This window comes from Chaetodon auriga, chromosome 16 (genome assembly GCF_051107435.1).
Source record: "Chaetodon auriga isolate fChaAug3 chromosome 16, fChaAug3.hap1, whole genome shotgun sequence".
NCBI classification, from domain to species: Eukaryota; Metazoa; Chordata; class Actinopteri; order Chaetodontiformes; family Chaetodontidae; genus Chaetodon; species Chaetodon auriga.
In genome coordinates, this window is record NC_135089.1 from 11,161,584 (window position 1) to 11,186,458 (window position 24,875).

Here is a 24,875-nt window from a genome sequence, read left to right on the forward strand (position 1 = left end):
ACTGTGTTCTGCTGTGATTGGTCGGTCTATTTATCTTGAACGAGCACTTTAAAGACATTATTTTTCTTAATTTCTTAATCAACAGCAAATTAATACACAGGTCCCACAAGTCCTCTCCCATGCTGTATGTGTAGTCCAGAGATGTTTTCAGCCACATTGCCTTCATTAGGTTGGCGAAAGCAATGTACTGTAGCTGATGTTTGGGGAATACACACATGATATTGGAGAAAAGTTTATTAATTTGATATTTATGGATTTGCATCAGTTATGCTTTTGCTCAGCGAGGTCTGCAAATTTCTGTGCATTCCTAATTACATTTTTCCGCCTAAACACCTCACGGATGTTTTGTACAAATTGGCAGATTAAACCATAAAGAAAATGACAGCATTTGCTGCAGTGATGAACCAGAGACTGGAGTGTTTCTTTAGAAGGAATATTTGTGTTTTTCAGTGTCAGCCTTGTGCTCATTAACACATTTTAGATGGAGATTCAGACAGTTCACACTGCATGGCAAATTAGATTGAGCAGCCAGTCCCAACCCCCACTCACGCACATGCATCCAATCACATGCATTTATACTGTATGTTTATGATATGCAAATAGGCTCTGTGGATAAATGTTTGGCCTCGCATGCTTGTGCATTCATTTGTGGATAAATGATCAAAAGCAAGTTAGTGAAAACGCACTGAAGCGTTTGCAAAAAGACAATAAAGAGACACACTGACAATACGACAAGGGCAAACACACTCTATCCTTTTTCCACAGTCGACTTAACCCTCCATTTATCTTCTCTCATCTGTCACATCTGTCTCCTCGTCAGTTTTATTGTCTCTTTGTGTCCACTGCCCTCAAATAGGAACATGTTATGCCTTTCTCTCTCTCTGAGCATCCCTCCACCTTCAGCCTCCCGCCTGCAGCCTCCGTCTCTCTCCCTCACTTTCTGCTCTCTAGCGTGCCCTTGCTCTCCTTCTACCTTCCTCTCTCCTTCCTTCTCTCCCTCCCTCTCTGCTCCTCCTCCCGCTGCACTCCCGACTCGCTCTCATTCCCCCTCGCTCACACACTCAGGCAGCATCCTCCCCTCTCCACTTCTACCTTCACACTCACCTCTTCGCGCCTCCTCTCTCTGCTCCTCTCGCCTCCTTCCTTTCTGTCACCTACTAACACATATCATCTCTGGCATCTCCCCCTATCTGTTGTGTGCCTCTCCTTCCACTCTCTCCTCCATCTCTTCCATTCCTCCCCCCTTCTCACACACTCAACCTTGCTGTCTCGCGCAAACTCACGCATACACACACTCATGCTGATTGGCACCCAAGGACAGAGCACCCTCTCTCCCAAACCGGCGTCCAGGCGGTTTGCTCGTGTGGCCGGGCTTCTTGACACTGAGCTCAGCTGAGGAAGAGGACGACGAAGAGGCCATGGAGCACAGCCACATCTTCCCTGTTTTTTCCCCAAATGGCAGCACCTGGAGTCCAGGGCAGCATCCCTCTGAGGTTGCCCAGGGATGCCCTCTCGGACCACTGCCTGTCATATACTACAGCGTCCTGCTCTGTCTCGGGCTGCCGGGTAAGAGATGTGCGCACGAGTGTGTGTTTTATCCACGTGTGTCTAATCACATGCACGTCTCATTCTGTGTTAATTTGCTCACTTGTGTGATTAGAGACTGCACCGGAGGGTTGCAGGAGTCACGCTTTGCATCTTGATTTGTTGTGCACCTGTCTGCAGGTTTGCGTGAGTGTGTGTTGTGCACAGCTGCTCCGGAGTGCCACTGTTTGCACACACACACTGTTGATTTGTCATTCTGACCTTGTGGCAATCACTTGTGCATGCGCACGTACTTTGTATGCATATGTCTGCGCTTGTGCCTGTCTGTTTGGAGTTTGTTTGTGCATTTGTCTCTTTATTGGAAATATTCACGCACTGTTTAAATGGAGAAAAACAGCAACTGTATGTGCAGAGCATCATTAAATCGGACCGTTTACACGTGATTCTCGAAACTGCACCTTTTTTGTGTTAATCTGGACTTGTTATAGATCTATGTGTTGCATGACAAATTATATGAATGATGACACAAGTTTGACCTCTGGGACAAGTGTGTTACATGGCTCCTCGTGATGACCTGAATTAATGACACTTACTTGTCCTCACCTTGTCTTCACCATTGACTGATTAGTCCATTCACAGTCACTGTCAGACCCATTTACTGCCTCTGTCCCACTGCGTGATCTATGAGTGCTGACCTAGTCTCACACAGGGAGGCAAAGTGGTGTGTGCATAGCAGTATATGTGTGTATATGAGTGTGTGTGTGAGGCAGAAAACCTGAGGGATGAAAGAGGAAAGGTGTTAATGCCTAATCAGAGATTGGGGTTCAGATGAAAGCCCTCTGCAATGTTAGGTCCACCTGCTTCAGCCCGTCACTGAAATGCTGCACTCAAACAACTTAGAGGATAATTCAGGGGTTTTACAATTTAACCCTGCTTTTATGGTGAGATTTATTAAGACAGTTGACGTGAATAAACCCTCAGTTTATGCCTTTAATCGATACAATCAGGGACTCTCGTCTTATTTGTCCAAATTGCTCTGCACCTATTTTCCTTTACAAAGACCGGGAGTGAGATGTTATCAACAACCTAAGCTGTTCTGCTTCAAAACAAATCTGCAATGCAAAGCGAATGGCTTTTTGTATGCCAAGACTGCAGTTGCTCCACAGATTTGCAGTCTCAGGAAAAGTAAAGTCTGTCTTTCTGATCAAATCTCGCCTAATTATTTCTCCTGGACAGCAAATCAAGTCATGCACGAGCAGCTCTCTCTGCTGTCATTTAAGGTTTCTGCTGCGCGGCCTCGGAAGTTTTATTTGATTCTGCTGCTGAGTCTCTTTACAAATGTGATTGAGGCTGTTTGTTTAATAGCTGAGTAACAATAACCTGAGAGAGTAATGCAATCTTACAATAGCTGTTGTTTGAATTAATGGCAGACTTGAGCGCAGCGGGTTGATACTTTGCCGACTTATTCAATCATTATGACACAGCTTGTTCCGCTCAAGCTGAATCATGAATGTTTCATGAGTGTGGCGTGTGTGAGTAGTAGCGGCGTGACCTACAGACCCACACGTATTTGACACTCTGGATGGATTGGAGGCTGTTACCTTGATTACCAGCCAGCTTTTCATTAGTTAACGGCAACAGGGCTTCACAGACGTCGTCGTGTCTGTATATTTTCTCACAGACGTTATTGACCTTTAAGCTGCAGGCGAAGAGGGGTCGCATCAACAGCACAGATTTCAGGGTGAAAAGAACCATGAAGGGAGGTGATGAGAAAAAGGATTACGGAAGTCAAGTGGTTGGAAATGATTACAGCTTGACCGAGGGAAATGATGAACCGAAAGAATGGGAGGAACAGAGGGGAGGCTGGGGGATAAGGAAGAAAAGGACACCCAGAAAAAGAAGAAGAAGAGGTAGAGGAAGAGTGGAGTTAAGAGAGAGAGATCAGAGCAGTAATAGAGAGAGAGATTAATAACAGCAGAGCCAGTGAAGTAGCACCTTTTGCGCCCTGAGTGGGGGAGCCACAGACGACAGAGCCGAGACGAATTGCCACATTTTTAATTAATCGCTAACTCGCTCTCTCTCTCACCACACCACACTGCTTGAGACAGAACAGACGTGTGCTGGCATAGCAAACAGCACAATGAAGGACTCGGCTCTTTGGCTCGGTCTTCGACATGCTGGGATTACAGACGTGAGGCCTGCTCTTTGTACAGTACAGTATGTCCGAAGCACTCAGTGCTAAGACACATACTGTATGGTATGTTGAGTGGTCCGGGAGGCTGATTCAGTGTGACTTAACCGGATGTTCAAGTGGAGCTGCTTTCATGACTTGAACATTTCTCTACACAATCACCTCTTTATGACAGACTTTTTTTTTTAACCTGCAAATATACTTTTTAAATTCCTTAAGTAAATCCACTGTAGATGCCTGAATATCGCCTATGGATGTCGGCATTTGAAGGATTTGCAAATGTTAATGAAATGTCTGTGCTCCAAAATAGTGAGGGCACAAGCCACTAAGAGGATTTAATGAAATTCTTTTAAATTCTCTTGAATGATTATACATTTGTAGTTATTTATTCAGTTTAGTTTCTTCTTCTTTTAAATGGTGATAACAGGCACTGGCAAATGATGTTGTTCTGTACTGTATGTATGTACATCATATGCAACTAATTAATCTGTCAGCACGTACAAGCGATGATTAAAACTGTCTCGGGTGTCACCACGTGCTCTTAAAGTGTGGAACACGTGACAAGAAGTGGTTGCATGTTGCAGAGATGTGTGTCTGTGCTTCCATTTGCATCCTGCGAATCCCTCCCCCACCTGTGCACAGGAACGCTGCGGTACGCTGGTGCGTTCCTTCCCTCTTTCCTGAAGCATCTCACAGTTTGTGTGGCTGTCCAAGCGCTGTGACAGGCACACATGCAAGTTGGAAAACATCTCCTCCCACTCCCACTTATCCACCTACCTAAGGGGAAAAGGTCAGGGATGTTCATCGCTAACGACCCCCCCGTTCCACGTCACAGCGTAGGCCAGATGTCAGCCGCTAGTTAATGAAGAGATGGGCCCCATCGATTTTCAGTTTGGACTATTGATCTGTCAATCTCCATCAGCGACAGGGCATCTGCAGTGGGATGGGGTCTTGTTAATAGATGGTATCACTCTAAAAGTGTGAGATTAGGGGGTGTGAACTGGATGAAGAGGAAAGAAGGCGATTTGTGCTGAAGCAGGGGCCGTGGGGGAAAGAGTATTTCAGTAAATCAAATGGAAGGAGGTTGAGATTTTGAGCTCTGGTTTGTCTCCAGCCTGCAGTTTGAGAGAGGAGAGGAAGGCGGGGGGGGGGGGGGGCCTGGTGAGCGTGTCAGCTTGTCATGGGGGAGACGAGCCAGAGAGGGCGTGGGGGGGCAGAGGAGGCAAGAGAGGTGGGAGGTGTTGTTTGAGGCAATAAATCAGAGATGCTGTTGATGCAGTGACAGAGCTGACTTTGTTTGACCAGCTGACAACAAAACGCAGTCACTGCTGCTGAAAACGCTGCAAACACAAATCCCTGCATGTTGTGTGGCGTTATTTGGACACGCATCAGTCTGAGGCTCATTTAACGTCCCTACATTTCTCTCTTCTGCCTTGTATCTCACTCCAACTAACTTTCACCTTTCATGTTGTTTCTGAAGATTCATAAAACCGGCTTGGAGAGCGCCCAAGGGCACGTTGTAACTGTGAGCATTGTTTATGAGCCCTTTAAGCACGATGAGCCGAGTTTTGTCAGTCTGCAATACCACATCACTGGCAGCGGGGCTAGCCTTGATGTAAGGACAGTCGTCTCGACCAAACTTTGACTCGCTGTGCCTGTCTGTAAAATGAATAGCTGTCGACGTGAGCAGAGGCAGAGCACTGCAGCAGCATCAATACCATTAGCAGCAGCCTCCTTCTCTAAACATGCCCATTGGACCTAAGTATCCTGTTTCAATGCATATCTTTCTTTTTCTCATTCTGGCTGCATTTTCTTCCCTGCAAATGTCTTTTTCTTATGAGCTTCTTCCCCATTAACTCTCAGACCGCACATCAGGCTTACGCTCACAATAAAATGTGTTTGATTGATTTGATCACATTTGCATGTCACATTTCAATGCAGATTAACAACACTGGGGATTGTCGCTTCATTTGAAAGAGAATTCAGGTTTTTTGTCTTGATCTTCAATGTGTTTTTTTTTTTTTTTTTTTTTTTTGTGGTTTTGTAGCAGGGATGTGCTTCTGGTTTTTGTTCGGGGGAATTAAGGAATCGCCCTGCTTTATGTCCGGTCTGACACTTAGAGAAGACAAAAGGGAAATGGTTGTCATCAGGAACAAAGTGCGTGTGACCTTTGAAGCAAGCTTTGATATTCACCCCCCTCTCTGTCTCTCGCCTCTCTTCCTTTCCTCCCACTCTCTCGCTGCTCTCCTCTGTACCTCTCTCTCTCGTTCTCATTCTGTTTTTCCGTCTAATCCTCCCCTCCAGTCCCTCTCAATAACCTGCTCTCTTTTTAACTCTCTGTGACCTTCCTCAGACCACATTTGCCTTCCCCCTCCATCTCTTCCCCTATCCTCTCCTCACCTTTCCTCTCCTCTTGTCTTATTAGCGTTCGGATAAGTCGTCAAAGCCAAACCTCAATTTCCTCCACATGACAAAAAAAAAGAAAACATAATTACAGTATTCAATTTCATTCTGGTTTTTTGGGGGCATCATTTCCTTTTTACAGTGTTCTGTCTGTGTTGTACGAGGCCCATGAGAAACCGAAAATGACTAGTGTGCAGGGAGGAAGCAGCATCCCATGTTTTGCCGCCGGTTTGGAGGGGTTAAGCTGCGCAGTGTCGTTTGTCGACAGCCCGTCTGAACACAACCCTTTAGTGGTGGGATGAGTCAGCCTCGTTACACACCTCAGGGAGCACGCTGTGCCTTCTCCTTTCCCGCTAAACAACGTCAATGGCCCTCGTTATGTTAGAGGAGCAGCAGGGGGAGCCGAGACACAAAATCACTCCCACACAAACAGACAGAAGGGGTCACCCATGCAAACGCACACAAACACAAGCAAATGCAGACAGACAGACAAACACACAGCAGCGCATTATCTGTCCTACAGGTCATTCTAATTCCCTCTCAGCTGGAGGAGTTATCTCTCAGAGAAAAAGGAAAAGATGGGGGAAATTTGTCTCTGCCTCTGTGAGTCCAGGCATGAGATGCACATGTCTCTGTGTGCATGCACGGATGCCTCTTTGTATGTGTGGCTGGTCTGGCTCTGTGCATGAGTGTGCATCCCTCCAACTCGTCTGTCCCCGTCCCCGCTGAGACCTCAGTGCCACATGTGCCACCTCATACCCACAGAATGCCGAGCAGATCCATCCAGCTCCAGCAGCCCCCCTCCCCATACCCCGGCCCCTGAGACAACGTAAAGAGCAGGAGTCAATTGAAATGAATGGGCAACCCAGTGCAAGCTGGCTAGAGCTAAATGGAAATGTCAAGCTCGCCACGGATCCCTTTTGTCTGTCTGTAGAAGGCCCTGTCTCACTGGGGAGCCCAAACAGAATAATACCCAGCCAGTGACAGTCAACACCTCACTGTTTCCATTTCATGTCACTCCTCTCTATTTAGCAGCATGTGGAAAGAGAAAGAGGTCTACAATAGACAAAGTGAAGCAATGGATTAAAGGGGAGTTGCATTGTGCGGTGGATCCCATCGGGATATTTTTGAGCAGCTCAGAGTTTAGCGGCAAACTTTTTCTGGTTATCTCCTGGATAAACTGGGTGAGAGGCTGCAGGTGTCATGATCAGTGGTCGCTGACAGGCAACTGTGTGGAAATGACACGTACAAGTGACAGTACGAGCAGACCAAAGACAAAAGAGATAAACAGTGGGTGAAAACAAGAACTAAAAACAACCTTATATTAAGTAACTTGACAGATGAGCAGCAGATCAGAGGTTTTAGACTTTTGTTTATTCCACAACGACTCCTCAAGGAGGTTTATGGGAGTTACGCATGCAGGAAAACATAAGAGACAGAAGGGCTGTAAATAAACATGACTTCATTGTTGGTTATTTTGCCAATAATTTCCTTGATTACTAGTTTTTCTCTGATAAATGTCAGAAAATAGTCAAAAACATCCATTGTAGTGTCTCAAAACCCAAGGTGATATCTTCAAATAGTTTGTTTCCTCTGACTGAAAAGATATTCAGTTTGCTATTCACTTATAAAATGTATACAGTCAGTATGATTTGTGGCAACTAGCAAACCTCACATCATACAAAAATGTCACTGACTGTAAACTTGAGGGTAGTTGGCAGAGCAAGTAACAATTGCTTAGTAGGAGGTATGCGTTTGGATTTCACGTGGCCATAGTAGTAGTTATTATTTCAACAAACAACTGATTGAAAGAGTACATCTCTAAGTTAGCATTACACTCCATAACATGCATGCACAGTTTTTAAAAAGAGGGTTATTAAAAGCTGCATAATTGTCCACATCTGTATCCTTGAGTCCAAGGTCAACCTAAAACTGAGGGTATTCCTGGATTAATTTGCTATGATTGTGGAGCACAAAAGACAGAAACAGAGAGAAATTGGATGACCAGTAGCTGAAACCAAAGAATCAATAACTTAAGGTTCAACATTAAAGTAATTTAACTTGCCTGTGGAGAGGTTAGAGTGGTGTACAAGCAGGGGTGACTGTGATGGTGGGGAGTGTAGTGTAATCCAGCCACCCTACATGTACACATATATTGGCTTGTCAAGCTTTGTAAACTGCTTTGACATCTCATTTATGTTTATTGATAGATTGTATGTTAATGAATTGGTGCATCCCTAATGATCTGTGTGTTTGTGTGTGCATGTGCAGACATGCGTTAATGTGTGTGTGTGTGTTTGTGTCTTCTGCTGCACATCCTCCAGTCTGGCAAGGACATCTTTAGTCATTATCTGGAGCCGGCTTTGTAATTTGTAATCAGCTGATAGTGGCTGAGGCTGTGAAGTGTGATGTACCAGACTCCAAGCTGCCATATTTAATCCAATCCCAGATCTATTACTGCAGAGGGGGGACAAGACCAAAGAACACACACACGCATGCACACACAGACACATAAACACACAGGCATACACTGTATGGACAGTCAGTGACGGCTGCTAAGTGCATTGATGTCTCAGCGATACAAATCAATGTCAGAGGCATCTTTTTTGAGGAAACAGATTGGACATGGCTTCATGCTGCACCAGCACATTTCACTGAATGGAGCTGGATAGCAACAGTATAGGATGTATATATTACTGTGAGTACATGGTCGTTAATTTAAGGATTAGAGCATGAAATGGAAATCCTTGGATAGCTAAAAATGTATTGATTTTCTCAAATAATGTGTTTTAATTTTACACTTCAGGTCACACATGTATTGAATGTTCTTGAAGTGCAAACACACAAGTGTCTCCTTAAGGAAATAGAAAGGTCCGGATAAAGATTTCATGAAATACCATACTCCAAATCCACCAGAAAACAGAGTTCACACATTGCTTTCTGATGACAACATTAATTTTTAAAATGTCTAGATCAGCTATTCAGTAGCTAAGAAAAACAGTGTCACATAGTGAGGGTGATTCTTGATATTTGGATTAATATGTGGGACAAAATAAGCTTAATTAAACCATTAAAAAAAAAAAACTTAAAAAAAAAAAAAAAAAAACAAGGAAAAAATTCTTAGAAAATAATATTTACCCAGCTTTTTGTCAGCCTTTAAATGCATCTTACAGTCTAATGGAACTGGATCGGATGCCATGATGTGGCACCGATGACGGATTGTAGGACACCACTGACCTCCAACACCAAACACTGTCTCATCAGAGACAGCTATGACCTGCGCCCCATCCCTGACCACCACTTATTATCACATGATTGAAGTTCACACACAATTTCCATCAGGCGTGTAAAGTCCATGTTCCGTCACAAAAACTGACAGAAATTGGGGCTAGGTCGCATGAGCACACCTGAGACGAGAGAAATGAAGACGGCGAAATAGCTCACAGATAATTTTTTTTTAGATAATCCAGTTGTTTTTATAGCATTTTTATGAGACAAAGAGGAATGAGATTTTTGTCAAGTCATAAAAAGCTATTAATCATCTTAAATGAGGATGCTTTCATTGGACAATGATGGCATACAGCGTACTGTACTGTGCAGTACATCACAGTACTTCAGTAATTGAAATAATTTAGAAATTGTCTTTACTGTTTTGTGGTCCAGGTTTTTACATCCCAGTAACACCACAGTGTACGCAAAGCCAGCATCTTGTTTGCTGTCTCCTCCAGGCTTGGGAAAGGCGACGATGATGATGGGAATATTCTGGGATGGGAATAATATGCACCTACAGCGACGGTGGCAGGGGGGACAGAGGACAGAGTAGGACAACAAATAAAGAAGACGTGTAATGAGCCTGTTCAATTCAATTGCCCGACTGCAATTCCACGTGAGAAGCAGAAAGCTGTGCTCCTCCTGTGTGATGCAGCTGCACATAAACCGTGCTTTGGTAAAAGCAGCAGTGGGATAAATCACTTCCACACCTTTGTGTCCACGTTCTACTTGGCAAAAAAAAAACAAAAAAAAAACAAGAAAGTAGTGGTCCCCCTCCTGGGCTGCTTAAGTGCCCTGTGAAAGAAAGCGAGGTGGACTAAATAAGCGGAGCCAGGGAAACATTTCATTTAGCAACATGGAGGAGAAGGTATGACGGTATATGCTGGGGATCTGGAGTAAAGGTTGAAAAAGAGAGGCCGACAGGGAGAGATGGGGTGTATTTGTGCTTTGTTTTAGGAGCTAAATTGCCGGCGGCAGGGAGAAGTGAACTCAGCAGATTGCCAAGGCTGTGATGCTGCACGTTGCCCTCCTGTTTTTGTTGAGGCTTTACTCTTTATTAGAGATAACAATTTGGCCAAAGGCAAAGGCAGGTGCTGCTGGAATTACACAGCAGGTGTAGATGAAGGGGGAAAGGGAAGGGAGCAATAAACAGGGGAAGGATTACAGAGTAGGAGAGCTGGTTGAACATAGTAAACACTGACTGGGGACGATAACAGATTTGATTTTCGCTTGCGCGGAGCAGGCTGAAACTGAAAGAAAATGTGGCAAAGAGTTCACCTGGCATGCTCTGTTCGGTAGCTGTGATGGAGCTGCGCATTTTCCACATAATTTAAATATTTCTTTTCCTAATCTTTGTGTTTGTGTATTGCACCGTGTGGTTCTGCAAGTGCAGTTACACTTGTGTGTGTGCCACAGCTACAGTACACTGCATCTCTGTTGTGTGTGTCGCCTCTTTTCAATTGCCAGCCCACTAACACTCAATTTTTCTGTTTCCTTCCCTGCCCTAACCTGTGCCCATTCATTTTCCAATCTCATCATACCTCTCCCTTTCCCATCACTCCCCTATTTCCTCCACCTGTCTACTTTCAATCACCGTTCTTCCTCCCCTCCGTCCTCCTCATCCTAGCTAACATCCTGACGGTGGTCATCCTGTCCCAGCTGGTGCTGCGTCGTCAGAAGTCCTCCTACAACTATCTCCTGGCTCTGGCAGCCGCCGACATCCTAGTCCTGCTCCTCATTGTTTTTGTCGACTTCATATTGGAGGATTTCATTCTGGCCACGCCGCTGCCTCCGTCACTCAACAGTGCGGTGCAGGTTCTGGAGTTCTCCTCCATCCACACCTCCATCTGGATCACTGTGCCGCTCACCATTGACCGTTACATTGCTGTTTGCCACCCGCTGCGCTACCATACGGTGTCCTACCCAGCCCGCACACGAAGGGTGATATTTGCCGTGTATATTGGGTGCTTGCTCTCTGCAGCTCCTTATTACTGGTGGCCTGAGCTGTGGCACAGCCTGCCTGGGGTGGGCAGTGGTGGTGGTGGTAGTGGTGGAGGAGAAGGCAACAGGAGAACCGTGGCCCAGCATGTCCTGGTGTGGGCCCACTGCGCCACCGTCTACCTCCTCCCCTGCACTGTCTTCTTCTCTCTCAATGCCGTCATTGTTCGCAAGCTGCGCAGACGCCGCAGCTGCTTCCGTCTGCGCGGCTACTCGACCGGCAAGACCACCGCCATTCTCCTCGCCATCACCTCTATTTTTGCTGTTTTGTGGGCACCTCGTACCCTCATGATCCTCTACCACTTCTACTCCCCTCCTCCGGCCTCGCAAGGTGCCGGCCGACTGCTCCACATGCTCACTGATCTGGCGAACATGCTAGCATTGCTCAACACCGGTGTCAACTTCTTCCTTTACTGCTTCATCAGCAAGCGTTTCCGGGGCATGGCGGCCAACGTGCTGCGGGCCCTGGTCCACTGCCGGAAGCAGCCGCCACCATTCTACGCCAGCCACAACTTTTCCATCACAAGCAGCCCCTGGATCTCACCAGCCAACTCCCACTGCATCAAGATGCTGGTGTACCAGTACGACAAAAATGGAAAGCCCATCTGCATTTCCTCTTGAGTCCTCAGCCACCAGCAGCTGCCCCCAACCCGCAACCACTGGGGGACAAATTTGGGCTTTGTCTCCATGGTGACCAGCTTTTCCCGCATGGGACTCTTTGAGGCTTGAAAATGTCAACACGCCCAGAGAGCACAGAGGTGGCAGTTTAGCTATCTTTGAGCGATAACAAAGTGGTAGGCTAGCAAGGTGGAAAAGCAAACAGCAGGTATTCACAGTATTCACAAAAGCAGCGACCAGCATCAAATAGATGTTGATTGTTTCCTCCATGCAAAAAAATAAAGGTACTGTAGGTGAGTGACTGCTGCTTGAGTGAGTGACTCCAGACTCACAGACTGATGAAGGGATATCAAAACCATCTATCACTGACTTTTATGAGACACCGTTTGTAACAGCGCTTAAGTACAAACTGACAACTAGATGAATCCTCGGTGAAGCATCAAATGCCTGGTGACATTGGTTTCTTTATGGTAGTTGCACACTGCCGCCAGCGGTGAAGAGCTGTGAACAGCTGCGTCTTTGTCCACTGGGAGTCATTTCCAGGAAGCAGAGATCCAGTCAGAGTCTGGGCACTAAACATCTCACCTGAAGGGGTGATTCACTCAGGCAGAGCCACTGACGGTGTGTCCACTGCCCACAGTTCTGACTGTCTCTCAAGCAACGTAAAACAGTGCAGCGTCATTTCCGGTTTAATATGCAGAGGAGTCTCAAAGGCATGCTAATATGGGCTTGTAGAAAATGAACAGCCCTCCCAGACTTTCCTCGTGTGTGTGCTGAGTTCATCCTAGCAGTGCAGGTCACCTACACGTCGGCACTCGCTATGGAAGTTATCTCACATCCAAGCTCACAGATTGTGGTAGGACGAGTAGGCACTCTGCTTATTGTTGGTTAAATATTTATTAATGGTAGACTTGACTGTTATTGTAGCTTCGCAAAAATACAAGACAAATATGAGACAAAAAAATATAACTTGGAAATATGTCACTTTGGCTCCAAGTTGTCATTAATCTAGTAATCACATTTCCAATATTAGGAAGAGGAAATTTCTGCTATTCGTAGATAGTCCTCTATTAACTATTAATGGTCCTTGATGACTTACTGTTAGCCATTATCTGGATGAATATAATGAATGTAACTGAACATCTCTTTAACCCTTTAGCTTACTGAGAGAATGAGAGAAAAGAGAGAGAGATAGAGAGGATGGAAAAATCTGCTCTCCTTCCCTTCGGTTTGTTTTCCCCGTCCAAGGTTTTCTGTCCCATCATGCACCAGTGGATTTGGTCTCAGGGCCACAGCGACACATTTCAGCTCGGCTCACTCTGCTGCTGGATGATGGCAGTTCAGTAACATTTTACACCGACACAGTCACGTTCATCAACTTTTTCTCAGTGCTGCCCGAGCCCTGCCTGGTAACAAACCATAAATGTGAACACACACGCACACACACACACACACACACACACACACACACACACACACACACACACACACACACACACACACACACCGCTGTATTGCCCACACACAGAGCACATTGAGATCAATGCACATCCATTCTGCAGACACCTTGGGGCATTAGCAGTGTTCATCTATCTCGTGAGAATGGAGCTGTGCCAAAGGGCAGATTTCTGCTAATACTCACCTGGATGGATCAGGCCTTTTTTTTAATGGATAAGACTTTAAATCTGATGAATGTTCAGTGTGTCTGTCACAGCTGATAAAGTCATGCCCTCCAAACTCTTGTTAGACACTCAAAGGTTTCAGACACTTCAGGAGGTGACTGGAGGTGCATCATTTCTTATTCTCACCATAGCAACTATCACAGCAAAAACTGGCTGCAGCTGAAAATCAGGCCAAGGGTTTTGTAGTTTGAGCCATTTTTCATGTCCGTTATAATAACATTTAACTGAGGAACTTTATTGCTGAAGCGTGCATGGTGACACGGTGACTCAGCAAATTTAAGTCAGACTGTTTGTACAGCTTAAATAATACAATCTAAACCAGCGGACATGCACACATGTTTATACTTGTTTGCTGGTTTTATATTTAGCTTAAATTGGGATTTTCTTAAAAACTGTCTGGTGTTTTGTGCTGTAATGGACATATAATATGATAAGTGTAGAAGATGAATAATTAAAACGATAATATTAAAGACCTCCAATCATTTAAAGGACATACAGCTCAGCCACCAACAGACCATATTCACACTGCAGCCTCGCTCAGTGAGTCAGGGCAGCATGAGTGGGGATGTGTGGCTTCAGATATCAGTGGATATGAAATACAGGAAATCTAGTTTGAGTAATATTTGAAGGCTCCCAAGAGACTGCAGAGCAATGTGCAGTACTCACTCACAGGACGTTACAGCTCTGTAAAGTCATTCTGACAGCAGCTATTTTATCTTTCATCGTTATGATCACTAGGTAAACAGTACAAATGAAGTGTTCACAAAGTAACTGAGAGACACAATTTCTCTTTCCACACAGAGCTGATCTGAATGTGGCCACATCCAACTTGGCACCTCATGCATCAGCCAAAGTCTGCATTTAAGCTAATTAAACAAGGACCTATCAAATGTAATGCTTTGTTGTCGTTTCACGGTATTTTAAGCCTCACATGACTAATGCAACATTTATATGATTGTTCACCTTAAAATTAGTTTTTAGCATAGATAAGGTGAGCTGAAGAAGTGTAAAAGATGGAAAGAGGACCAAATTTAAACATAAACAAAAAACAAAACAAAACACTTATACACTTAAATATTTAAGAGCAACTCTATGAAACACATTAATTAAGAAGTCCTCATTCTACAAGTGTTATTTTAACCCTTTATGACTGCTGTCCTTTCACCCCACAAGGACTTAAAGTTTTGGCCCCAACAATCTCAGCAATATAACTGTCGAATAGTTAAGATGAAATAGGAATTGTGTCTAGAAAAAAGGGGAAACTTCCTTCAATTTCCTGTCAGAGCTACATTTAAAGACTTTTTTTTTTTTTTTTGCAAGTGCTGTATTTGCACAGATTGTAACTGTTAGTTTATGTGATAGTCTTTCCAATTTCTTTTTCACATCACAGATCACTTTAATCAGAGTAAACCTAATTCTCCAACTTCCAAACTCTTTTTCAGCTCAATTGTGCACCCAGGCCATAACTGGCTCCTCCACTCTAAATTCCCATTTCTTTGTTCCCCCCACAAATTGATTTTCTTCAAAATTGCAAAGTGAACAAGGGAGTACCGACTGCCACTTGCTCCTCACCTCCTTCACTGTGTACTCCTCCCACTCCTCCCTCCTTCCTCCCACTTTAAGTCAAATGCACTTGCTCAAAGTTAATTTCACAAGCGTCCTTTTTTTTACTCGTTAACTGATTACCTTCAAGTCCTTTGCGCTCCGTGTGCATACTGAGCACATCGAACCATCGTTTCTCCTCAGATAATTGATCCATGAAGTTAAGGACCTTGAGTTGATGCTGGTGGATGTCGAGCGTGATGTGATGAGATAAAGGTCCAAAAGGTCGATAACCAGTAATCACTTAGCGAGCTCCTTGACTGCCAGTCATGCTCAGCAGGACATTTCATTTCCTGTAAAGGCACTAAAATGTGCTTTAATCCTAACCAATACAGCCTAATGATTAGACTGTGATCATCAAGAAAATGAACTCACCGAAAATTATTTGGGCGTCAGCCTGAGGAGCTCATGCCAGATCAATATTGCCATGACATTTATTTCACGTGTTAACCTCATCCAGTGTTTCGGCCATGTTAATGTGACATTTATGCGAGAACCAGCGCCTCGCTCCTGCGGCCTCCAGGGAAACAGGCTGGCATGCTGGGAAACCAAAGCGAAAGGGATGAGTTGGGGGCTTGAAAGAGTGTCACATGCAGGTGTCGCTTGGTCTCCCACGTGAGGCTCTTGGGAGCAGGTGGAGGGGGAGTGTGTGAGGGGGAGGAGGTGATGCCAAGAAATCTTCCACATTATGAAGAAAAAAAAAAGCACAGGATCTATATTTTGTTCAGCCAGATATTAAAAAGATAAGCAAACATAAATCAATCAGAGGGTAAAATTGTATTTTCTCTCTCACACATCCTGCTCTGCTCAGTTTCCTCTCCATCTCTCTCTACCTGCGTAGCTCTGCAGTGTGTGTGAGTGTGTATGTGTGTGTGTGTGTGTGTGTGTGTGTGTGCGTACATAACGTCTGTGTCAGACAGAAAGGAGCTTTTAAAAAAGTGTTTGTGCCATAGGACCTGTAATGTATGAAATCAAATATGTATTTATACTCAGTCATGATGAATATATTTACATACAGCACAGTATTATAACGATATATCCATGAATGTACAAGTGACGCTTCTGGCATCTTTGTTGGTATTTTTCTGATTGTGATTTTCTACACAATGACCTTTTTTGAGCAGTCTTTTACCTTTCTCCATGGCAGTGTTTCAGAACTGTGTTTTTTGATTGTACTGGAGTGATTATAGGCTTGCATAATTCAGTTTTTTCCTCCTAATGAATGTACTGACTGTATACAGAGTATGTATTACTGTGATGTGAGAACGTATACAGAAAGTATTGGCTGATATAAATATTTTTGATTAAAGGAATAAAGACATTATCTCGAAGGATTCAGACAGAGTGCTGCTGATGATCTGTCTCTTTTTTCCCTGCATGTCAGATCACACTCTAATCTCAAAGAAAGAGAAACTGAAGTGTCATTTTCAGTCTTCTAATCCATCACAAACACACACAAACATCTTGAAATGAGGGAAATACAGGCTGGTAACCTTCAATGACTCCTATTAAACAGTATCTTTTCTTGAGTAAATCTCTTTTCTTTCTGATTTCTCTGTTAAAACTCTATCTATCTGTATGTAGTGAGGTAACACAGCGGTGATTGAGCCCATCGCCCACATTGCAGTATTATGAACTGTATGTCTGTGGAGACAAAAATCACAAGTGTGCACACATTTTCCATTACCCAGCCATGGTCTGTCCACTGAGGGGGGTAAACAGAGCTAACACAACACACTCGCTCCTCAAATCACTTGTGTGTGGAGCGATGCTAGTGTTGCAAGTAACAAATTACTCTGGCTGGACAAACCTCGAATTGTTATGAGGGACAACTGCCCACTGACTGCTGTCACACAGGCGATGCCGTTTGGATCTCTGGGAAATGAGGTCCAAAAACACACCTGCAACAACCACTTATCGCCATAGGTGCAGCCAAAGAGAAGGAAACAGAGATCGTTGAGATTGTTATGAGGTATAACACATCGCTTTGTTGATTTCAGCGCCAACGCAGTGTTGAAAGATAATGCTGAAAGACCTTTATATTAGCAAGCACAAATTGCTGGGGTCAAACTACAAATCTAGTATCATTACTATTGAATTTGGAGTTTGTCTTTATGAATTCTTATCATTGCAAGACGTCATGATAAACCCTTTACTTAATGTTGAGCAATTGATGTTAAATTGCATTTTATTTTGAACGCTTTGATTTAAGAGACAGTCATTTCTGAGGAGTTTCCTAATAATTTGGTTTGGTTTATGATTGTTTTCTGAAAATCTGCAGAGCAGGTGAGCTGAAGATGAACATTCTGTTCACAATAATCAACTGATGATGAGAGCAACGTGGGTTAAAATTCCTGCTTTCCTATTTTTCTGGGAAATTACTGCTGAACTACTAATTGTGAGGAGGAAACTTTCAAAGAAAATATTAGAAAATGGCTTACTGGTCAGAGGTGTTACCCAGTTTGTCCAGTTTTGAATGAAACCCTTTATATTGGTTATGGTAACCCTTTTATACCTCACTATAGAAGAAATATTCTTATGACCTACATAAACTTCAGAATTTCTCCCTGCGTATTGGCATTGCAAAATCCAAATTCAATTCTACAGCATTAAAACGATGTGAGCTACACACCAGGGTATTTGCCTCAGTCCCACACACTCCATCTGTGAGTTTTCTAACAGAGAGATGAATGTCAATAGATGATCAGTGACTTTTAAGCATCCTAAACCCACTGCGGAGCTCTTACAACAGTGCTGGCCACCCCCACCAGTGTGCTGCTGTGTGGTCACAGTGTGTGGGTGTGTTAGTGTGATAACAGTTAGTTATAATTCAGGCGAATACACTGTACAATGGAGCGACAAACAGGGATTTGTTGTTCCACAGCACCAACTCATCTGTAACAATCCAGGTGATGATCACAGGGAGGGATTCATGCGTGAGTGTGTATGTGTATGTGTGTGTGTGTGTGTGTGTGTGTGTGTGTGTGTGTGTGTGCCTGTGCCTGATTAAAGTCATGACAGCAACACTGACTCAGTTGACACTTTGTGCCTGTCAGTGTCAGGATAAGTGAGAAACGGAGCGTAGCGTACATGAGAACAAACACTCATACACACAAAGAGGCTGTTTTATTCACCTATAATGACCTCTGATTGGAGTTAAAGCAGCACGTGTGTTAGCTTTCAAACTCCCCCTGGTTACATCCATAGGCACAGTCAGCCAATCACCATCTTGCTCATATTCACAGTCTACCAATCATTAACACACAGAGATCACGACAAGCCAATTAACACCTCTCACACACAAGAAAAACACCCACTCCTGCCAAATATGGCTCACTGTTAACTAACATTTTCCAGTATAAACAAGTCATCAGCAGCTGAACAACAGGATCGCTGAGTCCGTTTCAGAGAGACAGCCTGTTCAGTAAATCAACATCAGCATGAGCTGAGCTCACCGCACTTTTCATCCATACTGTAATATAAAGTATGTCTGTCTGATAAATGTGCTGTCAGCCCTGAACTGTCTCTCATGTGAAGCTTATGCAACTGATGAGGAGAGCCACAGGCAGAGAAAAGGAGAAAATGCAAGAATGAGGAGAGAAAGATGGAATGACAGGGAGAAAAAAACAGAGGGAGTCTGTATGTCTTCATGTGTGTGTGTGTGTGTGTGTGTCTGTGTGTGTGTCTGTGTGTGCATGCTTATTGCCAAATCTTACAAGCGTGTTGCTGCAGTGATAAAGATGGATGAGCGTGTCTGCTGCTGCTCTGATTGCGGCTGCTGCTGATTGCGAGTGTGTGCGCACGTGTTTGTGTGTGTTGTGCACACATGCAAGGATGTATTTATTTAATTAATGTGGACTTCAGGCAGGTGCATGCATTTCGGAGGCAAAGAAACACAGAAATAATTTTAGAAAATAAATAAAAATTGCATCCTGTGAGCATCACTGCAAGAAAAGACGTGTCTAAATCTATGTCAAGGCTATTTATTATCTACAGTGTGTCTGTCAATATCCAAAGCAGGGACTATAAATCATGCAATGTGGGGACAAGAGTCTGTAGATTTTTACTGGTACATTTCTACTTAAAATATATTATCAGCAAGCAGCTTATTCGCGTACAGATACGACACATACTCAATTTAACAGAAACCAAAGGATTTGATGTAAATGTGTCCACTGTCATTCAATCAGTAATTGATGGAACTTAAAAATAATCACATCATGTCATCCAAAGTTCCCCTGTTTATCTCTCACTCATATTTCAGTGTTGTATTCATATGTTACAGTGAAATACTGCAATTGTCTTCTAATTCCAGGATGCAAGGTTTCTAATATGAGGTTGTCACATTTTGGAAGAATAAAAAGAATGATGGCTGAATTCCATTTGGCTGCTTCGGTTTCAGGATCCTGGTATTGTGCATGCTGCCTCACTGTCACACTGACTACATTTGCATACACAAAATATTCTGGCTTTTGCCCTTGTTCTGAAAAAGGCAATATTTCTACGAAGCTGTTTACATGGCAAATGGAAATTATTATTCCTCTAATATCCCCGTTTACATGCAGCCATGCATACTCCAATTAAGGTAATTATTTAACGTTAATCATTATTTGTTGTGGTATTTGCGCCAATCCAAAAACCTGCTGATATCCAAGCCTTTCATAATGGTTAAAAGCGGACGCATTTCTCCTTCAGACCAGCCATGTGGGCTTTTCTCCTGCACATGCATCTCTACCTCAGCCCTGCAAACTGCTGGTGAGGCGATGCACAGAGCTGACAGTAAACAGGCGAGAGGCTGTGTGTGCATATTCTGATTTGTTGTCAGAGAGCTTGTTTTTTTTATAAAGAAAAGTCTGATCTCTAAATGTTGGGTATTAACTGAGTCATCATCATGAGTTGTTTTCTTCCACTGTGTGATTATCTTTTTCTGTGATGACTGAATAATGAGTTTCTGAGCTGCATATTAGTCAAGGATGATCAGTAAAGGATCTGGTTCTAGACTGGAGTTCTTTTGTGGTCATTTCTAGTGTAAGAGCTTCCTGTGTTGACAGAAAACTCTTTACTCATTTAGGAGCTTGGCCTCTAATTCCCCCCAAAAGAAATCCTTTAGACTGTGAATGAGATCTGAGCGATCGATGGTATCACAAGCGCCACTGGGATCAAGGAGGACCAGGCTGGAGCGCTGCCGAGTGGCACCGGCTGTAAGGATGTCATTTTAGATTTTCAGCAAAGATGTCTCCGTACTATGCTTCAAAAAAGATCTCTTCTGTGTTTGATACCTCTGAGGCTTGACTTTTACCCTCATGAAGTAGCAAACCTCAAAGATCTCTGGAGCTGGGTCTTAATTCTTAGTGTGATAAGAAGTGCTAACAACTCGAGTCATGCTCTCCTAATATCCAAGATTGTGATTATTATCATTTATATGCCGGGCAACACTGTACTGTGTCACAAGATCCTTCAGTTCTAGATGAAACACTTTTAGATTTGTGCTTTTCCACGCGAGCTTGGTACTCTATTAATTGCATGAGAACATCCACTTAACCTTGAGCAGGGATCACAAGAAGTGTTTAAATGATGAACTGCCAATAGAATATAGTATATTTACAAGGGGGTGGACATAATAAGAGGAACAGTCCAGTATAGTGGCCCTGCAAAAAAAACTACTGTGCAGTGTTGGTGTTCACGTCTTGTGTGTTGGGAGCTTGTGGTGCTGTTGTGCTGGACTGCATTGAATTCCTTAACACAAAGGTGTTCCAGCACATTGGTGTTCCTGATATTTTCTTCACAAAAGGTTGAGTTCATCGCAGAGCCGTTCTCTTAGATTGCATTATATTGTTATTGTGTCCACCACGTATCTGTCTGTGATATAGGGGTCTGTGACTGCTCCAGACTCTCTCTAATATTTCAACTCATCTTCTTTACTGAACAAGTGCTACCCTTGTTTGTGTAGTCAGACCAAGTGTTTGAGATATCAAAATAAAACTGAAAAAGGGGAGAGAGATGGCACCACTCTGTCTTGTGACTCAACCGATGACACTCAAGCTTTTCACACAGAAAAGCACAAGAATATTACCAACAGCTGATTTTAAAACAAGTTCTCTTCATGCACAGATCATTTACTGACACATATCTGCAAAATTACAGTCACAAGTGTGTCACACCTGAGCCTCTTTCTGACTGCAGCTGGTGGAAAATTACACCTTCAGAGTGACAAAATTATCCTCTGGGGGGATGGAGGCTCCAAAGTGGAGGTTTGTATGCAAGGTGGGTTAAAGTGACACAGGCACACAAGCGTCGTTCAGTATTGTTCCAGGAAGCAAAATGCCTTTTTGACGAAACCACAAAGTCATGGTGTGCAGCCAAACATTGTTCAAACACACAGAGGTTACATTTTTGGTCGAGGTCTCAAAGTTTGGTGGAAGGGTGCAGCCATAACAAAAAATTGGATTTGTGTTTGAATATTTCACTCAATGTCAACATCAGCTTTTTATAGTTGTGATCGTATTTACAGGTTTTAAAATCAGTGGAACATTAAGTCCATAACTCTGTACTTCATATGCATTTTATACACACTAGACAATTGCTGATAATTTGGGATATTGTAAGGTATAAAAATGTCTTTGTTTCAGACAAGGTGCAAATGCTTTGTTGACACCTTGTGCTACTTCAACAGACAAACCTGGTGAGCTCCCCTCCTGACAGTCGCATAGAAGCTTCTTGTAGCACTCATGGCTTTCCTGTGATAGAGAGAGATGATGAATCCATGCTAAGCCCCCTTTTATCACACCCCGTCCTTCTCCCCAGATGCTTTGCCTGTGGCTGTGAATACCTGCCTGTTTAATGTATTACCCGCCGTGCAACCCCCTCCGCTTTCATCTAGCGAACCACACCACCTTGATGTTGGAGTAGTGCTTATTTCAGGGTGGTTAGAGCATCAAAGTCCAAACAAATGCAGACACAAAAGGTCACCTGTGAAGTTGACGCCGTTTTTGTCTTTGCATGTGTGCAACTGTGTGGGTGACATATTATGCACATGCACCTGACAAATTTGTTAATGTTTGCATCACAAAAGACTGGTTTAGTGAAAGCTGAGCGGTTTGATCAGAGGATATTCTCCCATGTGGTGCACTACAGCGACCCCTAAAACCACAATGAGTATGACTAAAGCTCTTTTCCCTGCACAAAACATACACTCCAGCATTAATGCCTCCCCTTGGTTCAAGACAATCAAGCAGGGTTTAATGAGCAAGTCTAGTAGTTCACATTAAAGCTGTGGCACATGGACAGACGAGAGTCTGCCTGCCTTCCGCAGGGACACATTGTGAAGTGATGGAAAATACAAAAGGATGGCCGCAGATTTAATGAGACAGAGGAACTCCTCTTGCAGCCCCATGTTGCCACCTCCATTCATCCTCTCCCTTTATTTCCCCTATCCCCTCTCCTCTTCCTCCAGTCCAAAGGTCTCCTCCAGGTCAGACTCGCACAAAGGTGCGGCAAATAATGGATGAGGGTCTATTACCCTACCATCACCTTTCTTTAATGATGACCTCTCCAACCGCTCCTCCTCTTCCTTCCTTTTATTCTATCCTTTCTTATGAGCTGTCATTAATCCTGCATCAGTTTTTAGCCGTCTCCCTTCTTAATCATAACTCAAACAATGTATCACAATGCAAGAATAAATGGCAGCAACAGCAATCCATCAAAATACTGGAGCTGAGGAGGGAGCTGCATAGCTGATGAGGAGCAGAAACAACACAATGCAACAACATTTTGCAGATCAGGTCCATTTTTCTTTGAGGTGTTGTTTTTCAAACTGTAAACCCACTGACCCAACTTTCGAAAATTTCACGCTACTTTGTCATTCAATGACGCCTCATAGATTTTGCATCTAACTGATGAAAACGTTTGTTTTCTGATAGACTGCAGCAGTGGTGTTGATTCATTATAACTGAATGTGGGAAACACGCTAATTAAATATTGCTAATTCAATCACTGATGGACAATGTGCTGATAGAAGCAAATAGCAACACGTGACTCCAAAAGCATGACTGCTTGTGTAGTGTATGGGTGCTCACAAGCTGGACTTTTAGTGTAGTCTAGTACATTAAGCCCCTGTAAAACAGAATACTATGAGTCTTGTACAAACTATATACAACTTGTGAATTAGTGATCTTAAGAGGTGAAAATAGGCAGATTTTGACACCTCTGGAGAGAACCCGGGTATCTGTTTTCCCCTATTTCGTGTCTTTCTGTTCAGCTAAGTTAGCTGGCTTGTTGCATTAGCCAGTAAAGGTAGAGAATGCTAATTAGCCAGCTAATTAGCATTAGCCAGTAAAGGTAGAGAATGCTAATTTCTAGTGCTAATGTCTTTAACGACACAGTATGTCTTCCTGTAGGTGCCGCTGGTGTTGGTGAGCTTTGAGAAGTTGCTTGAATAAAACAAACCAGATACAACTTGTGAATTAGTGAGATTTAGAGGTGCTAGTAGGTGGGTTTTGAGCCAGACTAGCTGTTTCCTGTTTCTCTGCTAAGCTAAGTTAGCTGGCTGTGGTCTCTAGCTAGCTTCATGCTTATTATACAGACAGTTAGTGGTAATTTATTTTTTTAAACAATGTATGCAGTATATCCTTCTGTGTGTATGCTGTAGGAGCTGCTGATGTTGGTGAGCTTTGAGAGGTTGGCGAGGGGCTTTCACGCTGTCCTCCGCAGCGCCCTTTACCACCCTCCAGGGAGCCCCCTTTGAGCCTCTCCCTCTCCCCAGTCGGAGGGACAGGAACCTAAAACAGCCCCCTTCATCTGCCAAAATGACAACCACTGACAATGAAGACTATCCCATTTGACACAGGGCAGACTCCAAAGACATTTTGTTCTCCTGTGGCCAGCTGTTCGCCGAACACTCCTGTGCAACTTCAAAGAATGGGAGTGGGAGAGAGGGGAGGTGGTTAGAGACAGATAGTGTGATGGAGAGGTGTGGGTATCAAGTGTGACAAGCGAGAAGGAGGGGGGAAAAAAGCACCAGGTCCCTCTCATAAAACACAGCAGGCTTTGGCTGCCGCATGTCAGTGAGGGCCAGACATCAATAATGTAACACATGATGTAATTTTAGGAGACACACAAGAGGTGGACATGCATCAGGTAACATGGAAGCACAGGAGATTTCTGACTATTCTATGCTCCTCCTCTCGCAGTGATTAGTTTTTACAATCAGCGGATGCAAATTGGAATTTGCTGACAGCCTATCAATCACATCCCGGCTGTAATGCGTTGAGCGGCTTGCCACGTGCCAGTAGACATATCGTACAGTCAATTTGCTCTCAGACACTCAGACATATCTCAGTGCCAAAGGTATATGGGACACATTAAGAACATTCAATTTTCATCTACCCTTAAGTAGGAGAGCGGGATGCTTGTCACAAGAGTCATTTGTCTCAGGAGCTGTGGAGCAACTCTGAGCTCTTATTTTGCTCAGCAGGAAAACAGGTTTAAGCTATTGTATGTGGTATATTTTAGGATTCGCGTCATGACTCATGAGGTCAAAATTTAGTTCTAAAGCGAGGTTTATGGCA

At 43.7% G+C, this 24,875-nt stretch overlaps 1 protein-coding gene across 1 annotated transcript; it reads left to right on the top strand.

Annotated features, from left to right (window-relative positions):
• The first annotated feature begins 1,076 nt into the window (after positions 1-1,076).
• gpr139 (G protein-coupled receptor 139) lies at positions 1,077-16,645 on the top strand. The gene is made up of 2 exons (XM_076752383.1): positions 1,077-1,566; positions 11,037-16,645. Exons 1-2 carry the CDS (start codon positions 1,419-1,421, stop codon positions 12,026-12,028), a joined length of 1,140 nt encoding a protein of 379 aa, XP_076608498.1. The 5' UTR covers positions 1,077-1,418; the 3' UTR covers positions 12,029-16,645.
• Positions 16,646-24,875: the final 8,230 nt, after the last annotated feature.